The 20,818-nt window shown below is 41.2% G+C and overlaps 1 protein-coding gene across 1 annotated transcript; it reads right to left on the bottom strand.

Moving 5' to 3' along the window:
* Positions 1-1,977: 1,977 nt before the first annotated feature.
* Positions 1,978-12,458, bottom strand: ZNF622 (zinc finger protein 622). Its single transcript, XM_008151667.3, has 6 exons — positions 11,690-12,458; positions 10,680-10,940; positions 10,272-10,434; positions 7,628-7,740; positions 3,665-3,808; positions 1,978-2,250 (listed from the first exon to the last, which is right to left on the bottom strand). Exons 1-6 carry the CDS (start codon positions 12,294-12,296, stop codon positions 2,123-2,125), a joined length of 1,416 nt encoding a protein of 471 aa, XP_008149889.1. The 5' UTR covers positions 12,297-12,458; the 3' UTR covers positions 1,978-2,122.
* Positions 12,459-20,818: the final 8,360 nt, after the last annotated feature.

Genomic DNA, 20,818 nt, shown 5'->3' with positions numbered 1-20,818 from the left:
TTCACGTTCTAGGCAAGAAAAGGTGGTGTCTCCTTTCATGCCTGTAACATTTGTTACTCATGTGTGTATCATGTAAGTAACAATAATGTAAACATTAGATTCCATGTATTTCTAGATGTAGAACAAGCTTCTTCCAGAGCTGCTGCAAACCTCATGGTCGTGAGTAAATGTTTACAGTGCACTGAGTGTGCAAATGTGCACTGTAGAATAAATGAGGCCCAGGATTCTGCATCAGTGCGTTATAATATTAAGACCTTCCCTGAGTCTATTTCCTCATCTGTAAAATAAGAATGCTACCTACACCTCACAGTGGAGGGGGGAAAAATGGTGCATAAAAGTATGTTATGCTCACTAAACCACAAATTCACATTCAGCAAAGCAGGAAGAATAGGTCAAGCCTGCATCCATTCTGTAGACATGCAGTGCAAACAACCAGCACAGCCACAGGTAACACCTATGGAGAGGGGATAGATTATATTCTCTGACTTTTAACCCCAGTCTTTTAAAAATAAACATCTTATTGCAGTATAATTCACACACCAGATACTGCACACATTTAGAGCGTACAATTCATTGGCTTTTAGAAGATTCGGAGTTGTGTCGCCATCACTACAATCAGTGTTGATCCCAGTCTTGATGTCTCAAACTAAAGACAGACACATAAATTTGCAAGGGCCATGTGGTCCTGAGATTACTCCCAGGAGAGAAGATTCCACAGTCATGGGCAGCCAGCTGCAGCAGCCAGTGCCAACTTCGTACTAATGAAGAACCTGTAATACCATTACTCTGTAGCCACTGTAAATGTAGACAACTGGCTGTCTTAAAGACAACAGGCAATGAGTGGAAATATCCATAGGGGTTGGATTACAAATTTGGATTTAGCAAAATGATCAACTTTGGGGTTAATTTGGATTAATTTTAAATTTAATTAAAAGGAATTGTGAATAATAAAAAATTGGAGAGACCAAAGACCAATGACAACAATATGTTAAGTAGGGAAATTAAAAATGGTCAAGCATGAAGTTAGGGATAGGAGCATTCCCTAGGTCTTAAGCAGGTTCTCTACCCACTTCTCCAATGCAATGGCTATGAGATATCAAGAAAAGAACATGTGGCCGGCATGGCTCAGTGGTTGAGCATCGACCTATGAACCAGAAGGTCATGGTTCAACTTCCGGTCACAGCACATGCCCAAGTTGCTGGCTCGATCCCAATGTGGGGCTTACGGGAGGCAGCCAATCAATGATTCTCTCTCATCATTGATGTTTCTTCTCTCTCTCTCTCCCTCTCCCTTCCTCTCTGAAATCAATAAAAATATATTTTTTAAAAATAAAAACTAACTGCTTTAAAAAAGAGTAATTGGTCCATTTAAAACCTTTAAAAAAATTGCATGTGGCTATGAAAGAACAAAATAGTAGCAGAGACTTTTGACATTTACTTTATGCTGGGGACTGAATGAGTGATGGGTCCTCTAGCAAATTTATTTAACCCCAACCTGTGAGGTAGTAAACACCCCATTTTACAGATTGAAAAACCAAGTCAATTTTCTAGGCACAAAGGTAGCTCAATGGATTTGTAAGTTTCTTCACCCCCAGGTAACTTGTTTCTAAAATGAGATGTAAACACTACATTTATTTCCTTCCTGAACTAACTGCTCAAATAAAAGCAGCACTGAAAACTGAGTGCACAGCCCCGTCATTCTTGTGTTCATATTTAGAAATGTACATTCAAATGGGTACATTCAACTAAGCCCTCTTACTAGGTTCCAGTGCCATAATCTGCTAAGTCCTTCTTCTGAAAGTTAAACTTTGGAACAGACAAGTCACTAGTGAGTTTCCCATATTATTCTGACAGCCATAAATCCGATAAAGGCTAAGGAAAGACACTTCCCAGCAGTAGTGCAAGTCCTGAGTCCAGTAGACACTTTGTGAAAAGATAAACTTTTAAACTCTGACCAGAAATAATATTCAAGAGCCAATATGATTCTGCCTTTTATTATTAGGTCAGAACAGATAAAGTACAGGGAGAAGTAGCAGCAAAAGGACTGTCATACAATCAGCTTCTGCTGGTTCTCAGGCAAGGACCCCTATGCAGGAGACGATGCCTCAATCCACAGCAGACCCTTAGAACATCACTTGGGCCCTAAAGTGCATCTGCTTGGTGGCATTGTTCTTCATTCCCGTCTTCAGCAGCCATTTAGACTTCATCCTCTGGACATACTGCATGTCCCGTTTGTTCATAAGAGCTGCTCCTGTGGTTGGAAAGGAGATAAGAATGAAGCAAATGTCTGTTGTGATCAGAGAAAACCCAATCTTTGCAGAGAATCTCAAGCTTAGTTTGGGGTTCTTATATTTAAAGAAAAGTTGCTAACTTGGGATCTCCATGCAGTGGGCCAGGGGTTTATGTGTACCCCAGAATTCATATACACACATACACACACACTTCATATCAGAACTTCTATATATATATATATATATATATGCTTCTCTCTGGGATGAACCACTTTAGTTTTCATAATCTGAAAAGGGTCTATAAGCCCATAAGCCAAAGCGCCATTGATCTAAGGGGACAGAGAAAAGCAGAAACTATAAATCGAGTCAGACAATTGAGAAGTATGAGATAAATTCAGTGTCTGCTAGATTTAAGTGGCCCAGGTCACCATGCTACCAAGTAGATGCACTTTAGGGCCCAACTGATGTTCTAAGGGTCGCCTCAGACCGAGTCACAGTCTCCTGCACAGGTGTCCTCCTTGCCTGAAACCAGAGGAAGCTGATTGGATGACAGAGCCTTCCCGCTGCTACTTTTCCCTATACTTCATCTGTTCTGACCTAAAAAGCTCACAGGTGGCCACAGTAAAGGAAACCGAGTGTATATAAACACAGTGACCTTGAAAATGGATTTTGGTTGGCATAGCTTTCCAGGCCATTAAAAAAGAGCTCTCCTCTTATCATCTCCATAGTCCTCTAGTGGATTGATGTTTTCCCAGAAGAGCTAAGGACAGAGCTCATACAGCAGACACATCATAATACCCTTAAATAATTTCATAATGATGATGCATCCAAGACCAACAATTTCAGTGGCCTGCTTTATTGCTTGACTCAGTATTACTAAGTTTTCAATGGGAAAGTTACATAAAGGAGTGATGGCTAGTCTTGATTATGCGCATATACTATAGCACTCATGCATTATGATAATCAACCCGCACAACTCTACAAGGTAGGTCCTATTATTATCATCCCCATTTCATAAATGAGAAAAAGGAGGTGTAAGTGAATTAAATTACTCATGCTCATCATATAAGAACCTACAAGTACATCAGATAGGACTCCACTTTTGCCACAAAGATACTACTTAGTTCTTCTGTGTAATCTCCAGGGTTTTTTCAACATTTGGTGATTACTAAATATTTTTTGGTAATTATTATCTTCTGAAAGTTAATGGTGTTGATGCAGTTTTAGAAAGTTACAGGAATATGAAGTTTTGAAGTCACAGAACTTGGGGTTTATTACATAAACAAACCAGGTGGTAAAGGGAGCCAAAGAGCCAAGAGGCTAAGTTTCCCCTCGAGAGGATCCGCAAAGACGACATAAATGGAAGCGACCTCTCCCCAGCCCTGCTGGAAAACGAGTGCGTGGGCTGGTCTGTGGCTGTCCACACCGACATACCTGTGCTGCCAGTCCATCCCAGGGCTCTGTATTGCTGGAGGACCCGGCCCACGGCCTTCTGGTTCTTGGCAACTGTCACAGCTCTTGACAAGCCAAATCGCTGTTTGTAGTATCTCATCAAGGAGCGATGGCCCACTCTGGCACCTGTTTTTCAGAGGAGCAATATTTAAACACTGAGGTGGATAGTTTTAAAGACACAGCTATAAAGCAAGGGCTTTCCAAATCAGATTCTACAGGGTATCAAGGTGGAAAATGGGCGTGCCGGAGGAGACAGTGCTCTAGTTGTTGAAAAAATATGAAGCAGCATATTGAAAAATGAAAGAAAACAAAAAAGCAGTGAGATTTTTTTAGAGAATGGTAATTTTTAACTGAAGCGTTCAGTATCTTGTATTTATGTACAATATTCCTACCTAGAAATTCACATAGCAATACCTACTAATACAGATAATAGGACCCTAGGTCACAGTGGTCGGCAAACTCATTAGTCAACAGAGCCAAATATCAACAGTACAACAATTGAAATTTCTTCTGAGAGCCAAATTTTTTAAACTTAAACTTCTTCTAACGCCACTTCTTCAAAATAGACTCGCCCAGGCCATGGTATTTTGTGGAAGAGCCACACTCAAGGGGCCAAAGAGCCACATGTGGCTTGTGAGCCGCAGTTTGCCGACCACAGCCCTAGGAGCTAGGGGATTTTAACTTTATTCTTTATATAGAAGATTGAGCACAGAGAACAGTCTTGATGTTTAGGCCTACAAGCCACAGTTGGGCTAGAACAGAAATCAATCCACCTTTCCTTTGCTTAAATTCTCTACAGCAGTGGTTCTCAGAAAGAGGCGACTTTACCTCAGGACACTTGGCAATGATTGGACATATTTTTGGTTGTTACAGCTAGAGAGTGGATAAGGCATCTAGTGGACAGAAGTCAGGGATATAGTTAAACATCCTGCAATGCACAGGATAACCCTCTGCATCAAAGAATTATCTGGCCCAAAATGTCAATAGTGCCTGGGTTCAGAAACACTGCCCTATTGCTTTCCTTTTTTTTTTTTTTTTTTTTTTTTTTACAGCGGAGAAGCTCCGAGGCTTGGCCTCCTGGGCAGTGTTCTTCCCCAAGCCTTGCACCCGGAGTTGGCGGTGATAATGAGCCGAGTTCATGATCATCTTGGACACATCCTTTTGGTAAGAAGGCCGATCAAATATCAAGATCTCAGCCTTGCCTTCAGGGTCCCACTGATTATAATGCGAAGCAGGGTCTGTGACACACAACGTGCGGAATGTGCTCTTCACCGGGGCCAAAGATCGCTTCCGCCAGCCACGCCTTGAGGTGAAGTGTCTTCAGACTCTTGAGGTACTCAGTGTGGAACCAGCAGGGCTGCTTCGTGATGTCACTCAGCACCTGGAATGGCGCCCCTCCCCGCTGCTCCAGTTGCAGGAGCTTCGGAAAGCGCTTGAGGGTGGCCATGCTGCGGTGGGCCACGCAGAGTGCTGGTGTAGATGCAGATGGTTCTGGTTCCGCCCTATTGCTCTCTAAATGATGGAAATTACCTGGTGAACTAGGATTTTAAAAGATGATTAAGTTGAATTCTCTCTATAGCTTTTGCCTATTTAGAAGGATCTGGTAAGATTATGAAATCATGCTTTCAGAAGTGAATTTCTATAGACTATCTGATTCATTACAGAAAAGTGTGCTGACCCCTATATTTTAGCTTCACAGCAGGTGAAAGGGAAGGGGGCAGGCCTCTGTGAAGACTAACTCCTGACTCCATCAGGGCACAGGCTCTCAAAACGTGATCCTGTGCCAATGGCATCAGCATCACCTGGGAACTTACTCAATACAAGTTGTGTTTTCACAAGAATATTAATTAGGAAATAAGCAAACACCTTTCAGACAGATATAAATGTGTAGAAATTTAACAACAGCATATACAAAAGATAAAAAATAGATACTCCTGCTGATAAGTAAAAGATATATGGCTAGGTAGACCCATGTGGACAACTTCCAGGAAAGTTTGACACCTACATATATAAAGCCATTTCTTTCATAATCCTGTGTAGAAAGATACTGTAAGGATACTATACATAAAGGATACTATAAGTATGGCACACACTTATATTTGCTTTTAAGACCTCGATCTTTAATTTACATGAAAATTCTGTCAGGTCTATTATTTTAGTCCCTCTACCTGGGAAGCTACCAGAAAATTATTATTTTTTTTTTTTTGCTACACAGGAATGGAAAAACAATTACTTCCAGACTCAAGAGATGACAAAAGGAAACATCTAAATCAAAGACAATACGGTCTTTAAATACCGATATGGACAGAAACATGTTTCCGAACCTGACTGTTCAGGCAGCTTAAGAGTTAACGAAGCTCCTAGACCACAAAAAAATAAGTGAGGTGCAGCTGATGGATATGAACTCAACTTAAATGGAGACTCTAGCAGGAAACCTAGCATTGCTCATTGTGATTTTCTATTTGTAATGTTAGGTCGGAATGCTCCAGGTTTGTAATGATGACTTCCTCAAAATCATTATGTTGGTCATTAGGATATAATAAGTCAATATATTTATATTCTTTTTTTATATTTATATTCTTAATCAACATTTGGAAATACATTTTTATTGAAGTTTGCCTTTTAAAAACATCCTTGAAAGGGTTTCATTTCCAACAGCTAGCAGAATGAATAAAAACATGCAATGTTTAGAGCCACCCTGCCCTGTGTCAATGACAGTGAGCACCTGACCTTAAGCACCAAGTATAACATGCTGAGAACAGCTCAATTTGAAGGCCTCATCAAGGAAAATTATTTTTAGAACATACTGACTGCTCAATATAACCAGATGGGTTATGTCTGAGTTATGTGAAGTCACAATCTGTCCATCTATCCATCACCACAGCAATAACCACTTACAATACTGTCCACTCCTGCCTAACAAGTAGCCCAACAACCAGCGACATTAGATTGTGGGGGGGGAAAGTATCTCCAACAGTAATTTTCTTAAGATTATCTAGTTACCTCTTGTGGACCCACCAACAGTTTCATCTGGCTAGTCAGCAGTTCACTAGATATGTTTTTCATAGCAACTTACTCCACAGAAACTGAAGAGCAAAGACCTCAAGCAGAGGAGACAAACCAGTTTTCAGAATTATGCCCACAGTGCCCTCTACTGGCTGCTCTTTGTCACAGCTACTTGATCTGCAGCAACTACATTACTGGCATTAAGAATATTGTTCCCCACAGTACAAGACAGAATCCAAATTCTAAACTTCTCCCTACAACAGAAACAAACTGGTCGCTGTCCATCAGATACACCCATGTCAGACTACCATTTGGAAGTCTGAGCAATATAAGGAAACAGGAATCAGTTCAAAAAGTAAGAGTAAGGTCAAGATTAACAAGAAAAACTTAGATTGGGCCCAAAGTGTTGATCAATAGAACAAGTCTACATATTTGAAAAGAAAAGAAATGCCTGACAAAGCATTCTGACCAGACAGAAGAGAAGCGAGCAAAAACAGCGATCCAATTTAAACAAAACAGCCAACACAGAGCTCACTGGCAACCTTTAGAGAGTACCACAAACCTGAGAACACAAATATGCATTTTAAGTTTTATGTTCTTTTCCCATCAATACAGAAAAGAATGGGTGAAAACATGCAGCTCCAATAGTCTCGCTGGCATTAAGCTATTTATTTATTTTTTATTTTTATTTTTTTAATATATATATTTTTATTGATTTCAGAGAGGAAGGAAGAGGGAGAGAGAGATAGAAACATCAATGATGAGAGAATCATGGATTGGCTGCCTCCTGCATGCCCCACACTGGGGGATCAGCCTGCAACCCGGGCATGTGCCCTTGACTGGAATTGAACCTGGGATCCTTCAGTCCGCAGGCTGACATTCTATCCACTTAGCCAAACCAGCCAGGCTAAGCTATTTATTTTTGACAAATGCACATACCAGATGGTAGAATCAGCTCCATGGTTTCATCATCATAATCCAAGGTCTTTTCTGAGGGCAACTCCTCGGTCTCATCAGGCTCCTCCCTTTCCTTATGATCTGGGTAGCTACTCCTGGAAACAGTGAAAGGTATTAATAAATAGATTAATACCTCAAATTTAACTAAAGACATAAACTGCATTTGCAAATGTGGCAAATCCACTAAGCTACCCAAAAGGTACAGAGTTGTAGGGTTTATAGACAGAAAACAACTTTTTAACATTTTCTGTGAAGTAAAAGTGCACAAATGACTTATGAACTCAAAACAGATCATAGAACTAACTAGAAAGCACAAAACTATATAACTCCTAGAAGATAACACAGGAAAAATCTAGGTAACTTGGGGTTTTGTGATGACTTTTAGGTATCACAACAAAGGCATGATCCATGAAGGAAAAAAAATTGATAAACTGGACTACATTAAAATTAAAAACATCTATTCTGTGAAAAGAAAATGTCAAGAGAATTAAAATATAAGCCACAGACAAAAGAAAATATTTTCAGAAGATACATCTGAAAAAAATACTTTTACCCAAAATATTTTTTTAAAAAAACTTTTAAAACTCAACAATAAGAAAACAAACACCCAATTAAAAAATGGGCCAAAGATCCTACAGACACCTCACTAAGAGGATATACAGCTGGCAAATAAGCGTGTAAAAAGATGTGCCAAATCATATTATCAGGGAAGTGAAAATTCAAACAATGAGAAGCTTAAATTTGGCCACAATCCAAATGCTGACAATACCAATGTTGTTGAGATTGTGGAGCAACAGAAATTCTCATTCATTGCTGTGGGGAATGAAAAATGGTATGGTATAGCCACTTTGGAAGACAGCTTGGCAGCTTTTTACAAAACTACTGGCATATGGTAATTCACTGACATACGGTAATTCTCTACCATATGGTCCAGAAATCTTGCTACTTGGTATATCTGCAAAAGAGCTAAAAAACTACTGTCAACACAAAAATCTACACATGGATATTTTTAGCAGCTTTATTCATAATTGCTAAAACTTGGAAGTAACTAAAATGTCCTTCATTAGGTGAATGGATAAACTGTGGTACATCCAGACAATGGAATACTATTCGAGACCAAAAAGAAATGAGCTGTCATGCCATAAAGACATGGAGGAACCTTAAATGCCTATTAGTAAGTGAAACAAGCCAGTCTGAAAAGGCTACTGAATAATTCAAACTACATGAAGTTATGGAAATAGCAAATCTATGGAGTACGTAAAGATCAGTGGTTTCCAGGGTTAGGGGTAGAGGAAGGGAACATACAGGATTTTTAGGGCAATGAAACTACTCTGGATGATACTATAATGGTGGCTATCTGTCATCATACATATGTTCAGTATAGAATACCAGAGTGAACTCTAACGCAAACTATGGACTTGAATAATGATGAGTCAGTGTAGGTTCATCAATTTTAACAAATGTACAATAAGTGGAAGATGTTGATAACCAGGGAGGCCATGCACGTGTGGGGGCAGGAGGTATATGGAAAATCTCTGTACCTGCTGCTCAGTTTTGCTATGAACCTAAAATTGTACATAAAAAACAATGAGCAAATTACCTATAATTGAATTTTTTTACCTATTTGTTTCTCCCTAGGAAGGTAGCCAGAGAGGGAGAGAATGTAGAGCTGGAAATGCAGCTCTCATCAATTTAACCATCTCCATATATAAAAGGATAGGTGACCAACCATCCATCCTATGACGTGCACTGGAAATTTAAAAATAAACGCTGACTCGCGCATGCACAATACATATAAAGCTCTCACTGGTGCCAATCACACACGTGTGTTTTGATCTGTCATTGTCGATCTTGAATTTGGTTGACACTTCTATATAGAGAAAGGGTGAATAGCAATATTAAAATTTTTCTTCTAATTAATTTCCTTTCAATGTGCACCAGGCCACTAGTATTATAACTATGTATGGTGTCTGATAGGTACTAGACTTATTGGGGTAATCACTTTCTAAGTTATATAAATGTCTAATCACTATGTTGCACACCTGAAACTAATATAATATTGTATGTCAACAGTAATTGAAAAAAGATTTTCTTTAAATTCTAGAACAAAGCTGTCCAATAGACATCTACCATAGATTCAGTGCATAGTATATCGATTATACAAGTTTCTGGTAAAGGGTGAGCCACCTATGGGATCATCTCACCATCAAATGCACACGACTGGCCTATTTCAGCAACCGCCTCAACCCCCTTAGGAGACAGCTTGAGCCTGAAGGACTCTCAGGGAAACCAAAACCTAATTCCTGTGCTTCTGTTCATGAGGTTAACTGGCAAAGCTGAACACCTGATCATTAAACCACCAAAAGCCCCTGAGTTTTCAAGTCAAACAAATTTCAGTTTGGGGCCTGAGAACTTCTCTTTATCATATGTATGTGTTTAACTTTGTTACACTCAGTTTCTTACCTACCAAACAAGAGCGAATAACCTGCCATATAGAGATGTTGTAAGAGTTATAAAGACTATATTGTACGGTGCCATACACATATCAGGCACTGGCACTTCTAATACCACTTCAATGCAAAGACAATGACTTCACTTTGCTTCACATTACAAACCACAGACCTACCTAAAGTCATAGAAGTCTGCAAATTCCAAAGCAGCATCACCATCTGTGAAGAGCTTACAGTGGCTTTTGTCATTCATGTGTGCTTGCACAGCTTCCGTGGAGTAAAAGGACTTCCCTTTCTCATTGCACCATAAGCAAATCTTCCCAACACCAACTTTCTCTCCTGACAAAATAATTTGAGGGGGAAAAATATGAAAAAAAAGCTTTTGTGGCCAGATGCAATCTCACCATGTATCTGCACAACTCAAAAAAAACCAACATGCACCAAATTTCTGATTTTCACAAAATAAACAAGTACTAGTAATTAAATCAAAGATTGATGAAAAACATAAAACTAATGTTTCCTTAAGACCTGCCCCCCCCAATTACGTGCTATTTCCTTGTTAAAAGGAAAGCTATTGTACTCACCCAAATACTGAATCAGTCCCTTCAGGTCAGAAAGATATTCTATATCAGGAATAAAGAAGCTATGGATTTTAGTCATATGAGCCACATTCTTCATAAGGGAGCTTGAATGATGGGAACAAAATAAGCAGTCCTTTATAGAGATGGCACCAAGAGGAGCGCCTCCCCCGGCCTCCTCCTCCTCTGCATCCTGCTCCTCCAACTCGTCCATCGAATCAGCATCTTCACATTCCATTTCTTCATCAGAATCAATGTCTTCCCAATCTTCAAGCCAGAGATTTGAAAAACAAGGTTAGTTTCAGAAAAGTGGTGACCACAATGTAAGAAACCACACAAATATACAAATGGACAAGCATGAGGTGGTAGTGCTGACTTACCTCCCAGGACAACTCCTCTTTCAAGATCTCAATTTTAACTATTCCTTTACCACAGACCAATTTGTAAAGGCTAAGAAATACCTTAACCTTTCTTTTCCAGCCCACAGTAAACTCCTTGAAGGAGTCTTTGGGTCTTCCCTGTGTCTCTACTACGTACACATACAATCGGTGTTAACAGGATGTGTGAGGAAGGAAAGAAGGAATAAATAACTCAAAGTCAAGGGGCCAGGTTGCTGGCTCCAGCTCCTCATTTCAGGTTAGCTAGCTGCTTTTGAACCTCTCATTTTATTGTGTCAATCAACTAAATTAAGTGTAAATCCATCGTAACTAGAAACCCAAGAGAATTTTGTCCTTCTATGCAAAAGCCTCCTCATTCAAAACAGAGAAGCCATCAATCCGTTCAGCAGGAGTTTATTAGGGACATATTTTTTTCCCCCGAGGCAAGGTTTCAGGCCCTGAATCCACAACAGTGAACGAAACAGACCGCTCTCCCCGCGGGGCTAATGGACAGACAAGCGACTTCAGAAAGCATCGAAACCGCTCCCATCACTTTCCTTGAAAGACGCCCCCACGCCCCCTCCGCCTAACCAATCTGGAAACCGCCCGCGCACACACACACACACCCCGGGCCCTCACCGTCTCCATCCAGGTCCCCCTCCTCACTCTCTTCCTCGCCCTGCTGCTTTGCCAGCTTCTTCGCCTGCCGTTCAAACCACTGTAACCGGGGAGGTTTCTCGGCCGGGTCTCGGTCGTCTGCCTCCCGTCCTCCTTCGGCCACCGCCCCGGGACCCCCGGACTCCTTCCTAGGCGCTGGAGGGGCCTTCTTGGGAGACGGCTGGGCCTTGATGACCTGCTGGATGGCCGCGTTCATGGCATCCTTGTCAACACTGTCCCCGCCCAGCCCTTTCTCCAAGTTCTTTTCATTCATCATCTCCACCCTGCGATTCACCGCCTTCCTCTCCAGCTCCACGTGCCGCCGGGACTTGAGGTGGTTTTCGTAGGCGTTCAAGCAGGCGAACTTCTTGCTGCAGACGGTGCAGTAGGTGGCCGTGCCCTTGCTCTCCTGCTCCGCCACGGCCCGCTGCGCCCGCACGCGCTCCTGGAAGCCCTCGGCGGTGACGGGGGCCATGTCGGCCACCTTCCGCTTCAGGTTGTAGCGGTGCCAATCCGTCTTGTAGTGGGCCCGCTGCAGCTCGGGGTCGTCGAACGCCACCCGGCAGGTGATGCAGGTGTATGTCGCCATCCCCAGGCGGGAAATAAGAGGCGACAGAGGCAGAAATCGAGCGATCGGCGACCCGACCCCACGACGCGCTCAAACCTTAACCCGCCTCACGGTCCGCGAAGAGGTGGAGTGAGCACCGACTTCCCCGACTGTATCTGAGGGAAAAGATGCAACAGAAAGGAAGTTATTCCGGGATGGACAGGAAGTCCCGCCTATCGACCGGGCCTCTTCCAATGAGAAGCCAGGAAGGCGAGAGATGTCATTGGCTAACCGAGCCACGCCCAGTCGCCTGAGGCGGACGTTGATTGGACCAGCCTGGTGTTGATTGTAGGCGCAGAGGTGTGTTTTGATTGAGTCCACCGCGGTGGGTGGTGAGCCTAAGCCTCCGAGACCTAGACCTTCCTTTATTTACTTTCCCTTGTGGTTTTGAGAGAGATGTGACGTGGTTCAGGCGATCGCTGGACGGAAGGGAGAGTGGGGCGCCCTGGGCGGCTCCCGGGCCTGGGAGGACCCCAAGGGTGGTCCTGTGTCCACGCGACGGTCCGGGCTTTTAGGAGGATCGCGCGGGCCGCCCCTGCCGCCTGGTGAATCGGTGCCACGAAAGCGTGGTGTCCGCCCACCCGAGCTCTCGCCGGCTCGGCTGGAGTCCAGTGAGGGACACTGGACACTCAGACCCGAGGCTGAGGGAATTCACAGGAAAAACCGGAGAGTCCAGGCCTGAGCCGGGTGTATAGGGCGAACCTTCAAGGGAAGTCCTGATTGAAAACATACCAGCTAGGAATAAAGAGCCAGCCAAGTCCCTGCCCAGTAGAAATCTAACCCAAGCCACACATGCCATCTTAAATCGAGTAGTAGCTACGATTTTAAAAAGAAGAAAAAAAAAAAGAGGTTAAGATTGATATATTTTAGTTAACCCCGTAGTATATCCACAATATTATCATTTCAACATGTAATCATCCAAAAGATTTAATGAAATTTTACATTCGTGTGTTGGTACTAAATATGGAACTCGAGTGTATTGTACAATGAACAGCACATCTCCATTCGTACTGGCCGCGTTTCATGTGCTTAGTTAACATCTATGGCCTCAGATGTAGCCTCGCAGTTTATAGGAAACATGGATGTTAAGAGAGTTCTTAGACTCTCGTCTGCACAGCCTTCCTTCCCTCCTCTGCTGTAAGATGTAAGGTTCAGTTACCTACTGAACCTCACATCTTCAGAATCCAAGTGGCTCTTATCACCAAAGAAGATAAGAGATGTTTTTTAAAAAATCTAGATCAAGGCAACGTTGTCCGTGTTACTCAGAACCCTCCAGGGGCTTCCCTTGATTCAGAATAAAATTCAAGCCATCTTTCTACTATGATCTGAACTTTTGTGCCCCACCCCCCATCCGCAAATTCATATGTCAAAAGAAAACCTAATGCCCAAGATGGTGGTGTAGGGGGGAGTTGGGGAGGGGTCTTCAGGAGGTGAGTAGTTCATGAGGGCAGAGCCCTCATAGATAGGGTTAGTGCTTTTTTCAAAGATATCCAGGAGAGGATACAATAAGAATCTGTGACAAGGAAGAGGTCCCTCACCACACCATGCTGGCACCCTGATCATGGACTTCCATCTTTCAGAACTGTGAGAAATAAATTTGTTGTTTATAAGGCACCCAGCCTATGGCATTTTGTTATAGCAGCTTGAACAGACTAAGCTACTTTTTGTCCTAGGAGGCCCTATATGATCTGCCACCACCCTGACCCCCTACCTCTGACCTCCTGCCACACCGCCTTTCCCACTCAGTTCACTTCCTCAGTCATACTGAAACTGTTGCTGTTCTTCTAACAAGGCTAAACCAACATCTTTTGTTGGTATTAAGTCTTCGTACCGTATTTTCCAGCATATAAGACAACTTTTTAACCCAGGAAAGTCTTCTATACGCCCAGCTGTCTTATACGCTGGAAAATACGGTAATCCTTTAAGTTCTGCTTGGAACATTCTTTTACTAGATTACTTCCTTCAAGGTTTCTGCCCAAATACCTTTACAAGAGAGGTCTATCCATACCCTTTTATCAAATACTAGAGGCCCGGTGCATGAAATTCGTGCACTCGGGGTAGGGGGGAGGTCCCCCAGCCTGGCCTGTGCCCTCTCACAGTGCGAGAGCCCCGTGATCAATCACCCCAAAGAGGTAGGCCTTGCCCACCCATTCAGGGCTCCTTGGTGGATTGCCCCAAAGAAGTAGGCCGGGGCTGGGGGTCCCACCTCCATGCTGCGTGGGGCCGCAGGACCCCCAGACCTTGTTGTGCAGAGCGGCTGCCAGGCCCCACCTCTGTGGTGCACGTGCAGCGTCAAGTCCCCACCCACCTGTGCGCGCCCGCTGCACACGCAGCCTCCTGGTGATGGATTGTGGGATTGTGATGGCATGAGGGCATCCCAGCATGAGGGCTTGACGACCACCTAGGCTATTATTAGTATAGATAGTGCCTACCCCCAACTCTCAAGCATAACTTTTCTCTATAGCACTGTATTAGTTATTTATTACTCTATGAAATTACCCAAAAATTTAGCAGCTTAAAACAATAAACTTTGATTAACTGAGCATGTGTAAATCAGGAATGTGGGTGGCTTAGGATGTCAAACATTGCAGTGAACATGTGGGCCAGGGCTGATGTCATGTGAAGGTTTCACTGTGGCTGAAGGACACCCTGAAAGATGGCTTGTTTACAGGCTGATAGCAAGAGGTTTGGGTTCCTCACTGAGCTGAGTGTCCTCATATCATGGCAACTGGCTGCCTCCAAAGAGAGCAAAATGGAAGCCATAATGTCTTTTATGACCTGGTCTGGGAAGTCACACAGTTATTTCCACAATGTGCTGTCACTGTCATGTGCTGTTTATTGAAGGGGAAAAGTTCTGAAAAATACATAGTCCGTTTTGTTATGTGAACATCATACACAAATCTAGATGGTATGGCCTACTACACACCTAGACTGTGTGGTATAACCTGTTGCTGCTGGTTTACAAGCCTGTACAGCAGGTTCCTGTACAAAACAACACAAGATTAAATCAAGTACAAGAGAAAATGGGAAAAAAAGAAAAGAAATAAAAGAAAAACATTTTTTAAAGAAAAAACGATACAACCAAGATGTGGTCAACAGGAGATTCATGAGGCTGCTGCTGGCAGAACACAGCATACTGTTTCACAGCAAACTTTTTTATAATTAGAAAGAGTACACACCAATAAAAAGTATAGTAAACACAAAAACCAGTGGCATAGGCTTTTATTATATCAAGTATGTACTGTACGTACTGTATGTACTTTCTATATGACTAGCAGGTTTGCATCAGCGTCACCACAAACATGTGAGTAATGTGTTGTATGTCACTAGGTGATAAGAATTTTTGAGCTCCATTATAATCTTATGGGACCACCCTCATATCGGTGGTCCATCATTGGCCAAAACGTGCTTATTGTGTCCATGACTGTATTTACAAAGATCGACCTTATTTAATGTGGGAGGGGGCTACATAAGGGCAGGAGTGGGGTGTTTTGGGGACCATTTTGGGAAATTGGCTACCACTAGCACTTGCTGTTTGACTGTTTCCCAGTTTTAGCATTGAAAGTCTAGTATCCCAGGACACCTCTCCATCTGGGCAAACCAGGATGGCATTATAGTTTCGTCACCCACACTAGCCTATAAGCTCTGTTGAGATAAGGACACCTTTCATTGCTGTATACTATAATCATGCTAGAGCAATACAGAGACTGTTCAGTATTTTCAAATAAATTTTTTATAGTGCAAAATTAAGTCAGATTTTCCTAAACCATTGTTCCTTTTATGTCATTCCTTCTGTTCAAGAATGGTTATTTGTTGCCCTTAGGCTGAAATGAAAATTCCTTTGCCTGGTTTTCAAAACCTTTCTCCCATTCTACCTATCTCCACTGTGTTTTTTCCATGCCACCAAGCAATTCTCCAACACCAACTGAGTGTCCTATATCTCAACTCACTCCGGTCACTCTCTACTTGGAGATACCACCACACCCCACAGGTTCCCATGGCCCCCTTCTCAGATCTGATTAATTTGTTAGAACAGCTCACAGAACTCAGGAAACCACTTTACTTACTAGGTTACCAGTTTATTACAAAGGACAGTAAAGGATACAAATGGACAGCCAGATGAAGAGATACATGGAGTCATGTCTGGAAGGGTCCCAAACATAGAAGGTTTTGTCCCTGTGGAGTTTGGGGTGTCCTACACTCTTGGCAGAATATCTAGGTGCTTTCCAAAAGGCACCTCATTAACATAACAAAAGACACCTTTATAGCTCTCATCACTTAGGAAATTCCAAAGGTTTTAGGAGCTCTGTGCCTGGAATGTACATTTCTTATTATAAATCACATCACCTATCCTTTATGCTATTCAGCTAGTTCTAAAGGAAGACAGCCCTACTTTCATTTTGGGATTTGTTATGAATGGTAAGAAATACACAATTAACTAATACCATAAAGATGGGGTCAAGCACAATGAAATATAAAGAAAGAGGCAATGGGGTCTTTAGAATAGAGAAAGTTCATCAATTAGGGAGATCAGGAAAGTTTACATTAAGGAGTTGACCCATTCCAGATGGGTACTGAAAGAGGGGACTTCATCTGCAAATAGAAAAAGAAAAAAAAAACTGTAGAAGAAGGAAAATAAGTGACATATTTAGAATATGTCCAGTTTGGGCTAAGCATAGGATACAGTGAAAGAAGGGAAAATAAGACCAGAAAGTACCAAATTATCATTGGGTAAAGTGTTGAACTCTGTAGAATTTTTTGCTCATTCTTCATTGGTAAACAGCAGGGGGGCAAAAGTGTCTGTTTATATGGGCATCAGGAATAGAACTGGGCCTCCAGTAGATCCAGCAGCAGGAGCTGGATTAGAAAAATACCAGAAAAGAGCAGGTCTGCAGCCAATAGCTCTTTGATAAATGCAAGCCAAATGACTAAAGGACCTTTGAGTTCAATTTTCCACAGCATATCCAGGTACTATGTTAATGTGTCTAATCTCTGCTATCAAATTATTAAAAAAGCTTATTACCAATTAATCATCCTACTGAAGAATTTAAACTGAGTCCGCCCATGACAAAAAAAAAATGTAGACTTGAAAATACTGAAAATTCCTTCTGGATACTGTGACATAGCCCTTCAGTTAGTTCACTTCATGACCAAAGTGCTGGTGTTCCGGTGCACACTGTAACAGTGACGGCACCATAACGAGTGGCTCCTTTCCAGGCTAGATGCTGCGATGTTGATTTTCGGTAATTAAAAAAGTTAGTAAGGTCACCTTCAAGTCAATTGGTATAGTAGTGATCACAATATTTGCTGGTTCCAGTTTACTACTTTTCACATTCCTATACTGCAGTGGCAATTGGGTTTCAATAGGAAAACTGTAAAGGACACAGGGTTGGTTGAGGTTACCTTTCAGGGGTAACAAATATAGAATATAAAACGAACATTTAATAAGTGGTTTACAATTTCTATGAATTCTGTGGTCATAAGAAAAAATGTTAAGTATTGTGATTTTCAGTAAACAATTCCCCCCACCCCATCCCATGTATCTCGCAGTTAAAGGGTCCACAGGCTAGGAGCTTTGTGCCCCCGTTATATGCAAGCATGTGCTGTGTAACTGAGCAACATATTTAACCCTGTTCTTCTGAAAAAAAAAAAAAACACCTCTTAATGGTAATCACAAAGATTACACACAATCCCAAGTGTCATTGTTTTCTGTGTATTACGTCAAAGGTTGGCTAACTTCCTATAAAGGGCCAGATAGTAAATATTTTAGGCTTTGTAGCCCTATGTGCTCTGTCACAACTATTCATCTTTTCTGTTATAGCATGAACGCAGCCATAGGCAGTACATGAATGAGTGTGGCATGTTCTAATAAAACTTTATTTATGAATGTTGAATTTTGAATTTCATATTTTTCATATGTCATGAAATATTCTTCTGATTTTTTTAACTATTTAAAAATGTAAAAAAAAAAAAAATACCTTAGCTGGTATTCCATACAAAAAGGTTGCAGGCCAGCTTTGGCCCACAGGCCATAGTTTTCCAACCCCAGTCTTAGACACTTTATCCTCATAACATATTAGGAGGTGGGTGTTATATGTTAATTTTATAGATAAAGGAAACAGGTACAGAGATGTTAGGTGACTAGAGTCCCACAGCCAGTAAGTGTTAGAACCATTAAAAATGATTAGTGAAGAATCTCACACATAGTCCAGAGTCAGCTGAAATAATAGACATTTTTGCAAAACTTTTCATCCTTTATTCCACAGCATTTATTGGGTTATGAGGCCAATAAAGTGGTAGGCCCATCAAAAGAAACAGAGTTTTCTTGTAAGCAGGTACTTGTTGACTGACTTTGTTTTCATTTTTAAAAAGATGGTTTCGTTGAAACACAGGCTAGGGGAAAAATCACTATCTTGGTTTTATACAGCTTTTTTATCCCCTGAACGTGTTTTAGATGCTTTTTTTCCTCCCATTCATTTTCAAAACATCCCTGTGAGAAAATAAAAATTAGCTTCCTAATTTTATGTTGGGGAAATTGAGGTGGTGGTCTTGGGATGTTATGTGACTTTGACATTGTGAATTAGGGCCATAATATTAATATCAGAACCAGAACTCCTACTTCTGACATTCCATCCCAGCTGAAATGCTTTGGTGGAAATGGAGGAACAATACACACAAAAATAGTTCTGGGACTTTTTAATTTCATCATGATCACAAATGACCTATGACAAAAGTTTAATGTTTTCAGAATAATTTCTACCTTATAACTAATATAGCTGGAGCAGTGTAAACTCTCCATCAACTAAATTATATTTTTCTTAAATATAGATTTGCTTCTGACCTAAAATCAGTAGTATGCTGGCATTTGCCACTTGTTTAAAAGAAAGTTGCCCTTTTTTTCAAATATTGGAGGGAGATGCCTAAAGCTGTTGAGGATGTTTGCCAATTGCAAAATTTTATACAAGTTTCTTTTCTTAAAAGAATACTAAGCTGGAGAGGGGCAGTTTTTTAAAAATCACTTTTGAAGATTTTTAGGGTAGGAAAAAGCAAAGATGTTTCAGAATGAGAATATAAATACTACTTTAACCCTGGGTTGACCTTCCAAAGCAAACTTGACCTTCTTGGACTCTGCTTTATTGTTTCAGATCAATATGCATGATCAATGTATACTATTCTCATTGTTTTGCTCAACATTTTCTACTGGAAATGAGCAAAACATTTTTCTACAACTCCTCTATGATTAAAAAATAAATCCATGCTTCAAATTTTAATGACTGCATCAATCCTGATGGTAAGGGATATAGAGTCCCCCCCGTACCAGATCAACCACAGGGTTTACTGTTACTATATCTTAAAATCAGAAACAAGCTTATATATAATGCTCCCCACCAAAAGACAAACAAACAAAAAATCATAGACACACACAAAACAAAACCCCTCTGTTAGTTTGAATTAAGAATACCATTATTGTATGTGTAAATTTGTGATCATATTCTCAAACAAATAACATTGAAGTGCCAGGTTCATAGGCAGACAGTGAAGATATAAGGTGATAAAGCCAGTCGATAGAGAGCTGGCATGTCTCCTCCATAGTGCTGGTAACACATTTTTCTACCCTCCCTGTCCTCATCCCCTCCCCATCCCAAAGACCCTTTTGATTTATAGTTAACAACATTTGATTCTAGTGCATTGTTCATACCATCAACTCTGAGTTTATCTTCTCGTGTAAGCTTGTCCACTGAATTGTAACACATTCTTTAATTATTTGGATTATTTAACTTCTTATTTTCCCCTCAATGAAGAAATTGAAATGACTTTCAAACTTTTTGACTTTATGGCCAAAAATATTTTTTAAATGAAGAAACATACACGTTAAAAAAAAGGGGGGGGGGAATCCTAGTCGCCACTATAAATATGTGACTGTATTTTTCTTCATGTCTAGAAACTCTTATTGAATAGGATTCAGGTATATTTCTCCCAAACACACACAGTTCATAGATCTAACACCAAGTTTTCATTTGTACCAAAATGGGCAAGATAATGAAGGCACAGGCTCACTGTGTATCAATAAAGGACATCAAACACAGTCATGAGGCACTAATGACATATAAGCATAGTCAGTCACAAAAAGCAGGTGTTCAAAGTCTTCAGTAAATTCTCTCCCTTTAACATTTGGCAAAATTCAGTCTAGATATTTTAATATCTCAGAAGGAAAAAATAAATAAGAGCTGCTACATTAAAATGTCAGATTACCTATGATTAGCCTAGCCCTTAGAAAATAAAATGAAAGGAGGGGAGCACAGATTTCCTATATTCTTGGATTATCCTTCCTTCCTGAGGGTCTCAGATGTCTGTATGCATTTGTAGAAATGCCAGCAGTACTGAAGATTGAAGAGACTGTTGGTATTGCTGGCATGGTCCCTCAACACTATTAAACGCTCCATCGCAAAAACACAATTAGCTTGATTTCTGTTCTTTAGTCCTTTGTTAGAAACCTCCGACAA

This window comes from Eptesicus fuscus, chromosome 4 (genome assembly GCF_027574615.1).
Source record: "Eptesicus fuscus isolate TK198812 chromosome 4, DD_ASM_mEF_20220401, whole genome shotgun sequence".
Taxonomy (NCBI): domain Eukaryota; kingdom Metazoa; phylum Chordata; class Mammalia; order Chiroptera; family Vespertilionidae; genus Eptesicus; species Eptesicus fuscus.
The sequence above is the reverse complement of the archived record's forward strand: the minus strand, read 5'-3'. Positions and strand labels throughout refer to the sequence as shown.

Excerpts from the sequence above, each read along its gene's own strand:
- ZNF622 (XM_008151667.3), bottom strand. The coding sequence starts at position 12,296 with ATGGCGACATACACCTGCATCACCTGCCGGGTGGCGTTCGACGACCCC. Across the intron at positions 3,809-7,627 it reads GGAGCTGATTCTACCATCTG|GTGCCAGAGTGGGCCATCGC; the intron begins GTATGTGCATTT and ends TCTGAAAAACAG. Across the intron at positions 2,251-3,664 it reads GGGATGGACTGGCAGCACAG|GAGCAGCTCTTATGAACAAA; the intron begins GTATGTCGGTGT and ends TTCCAACCACAG.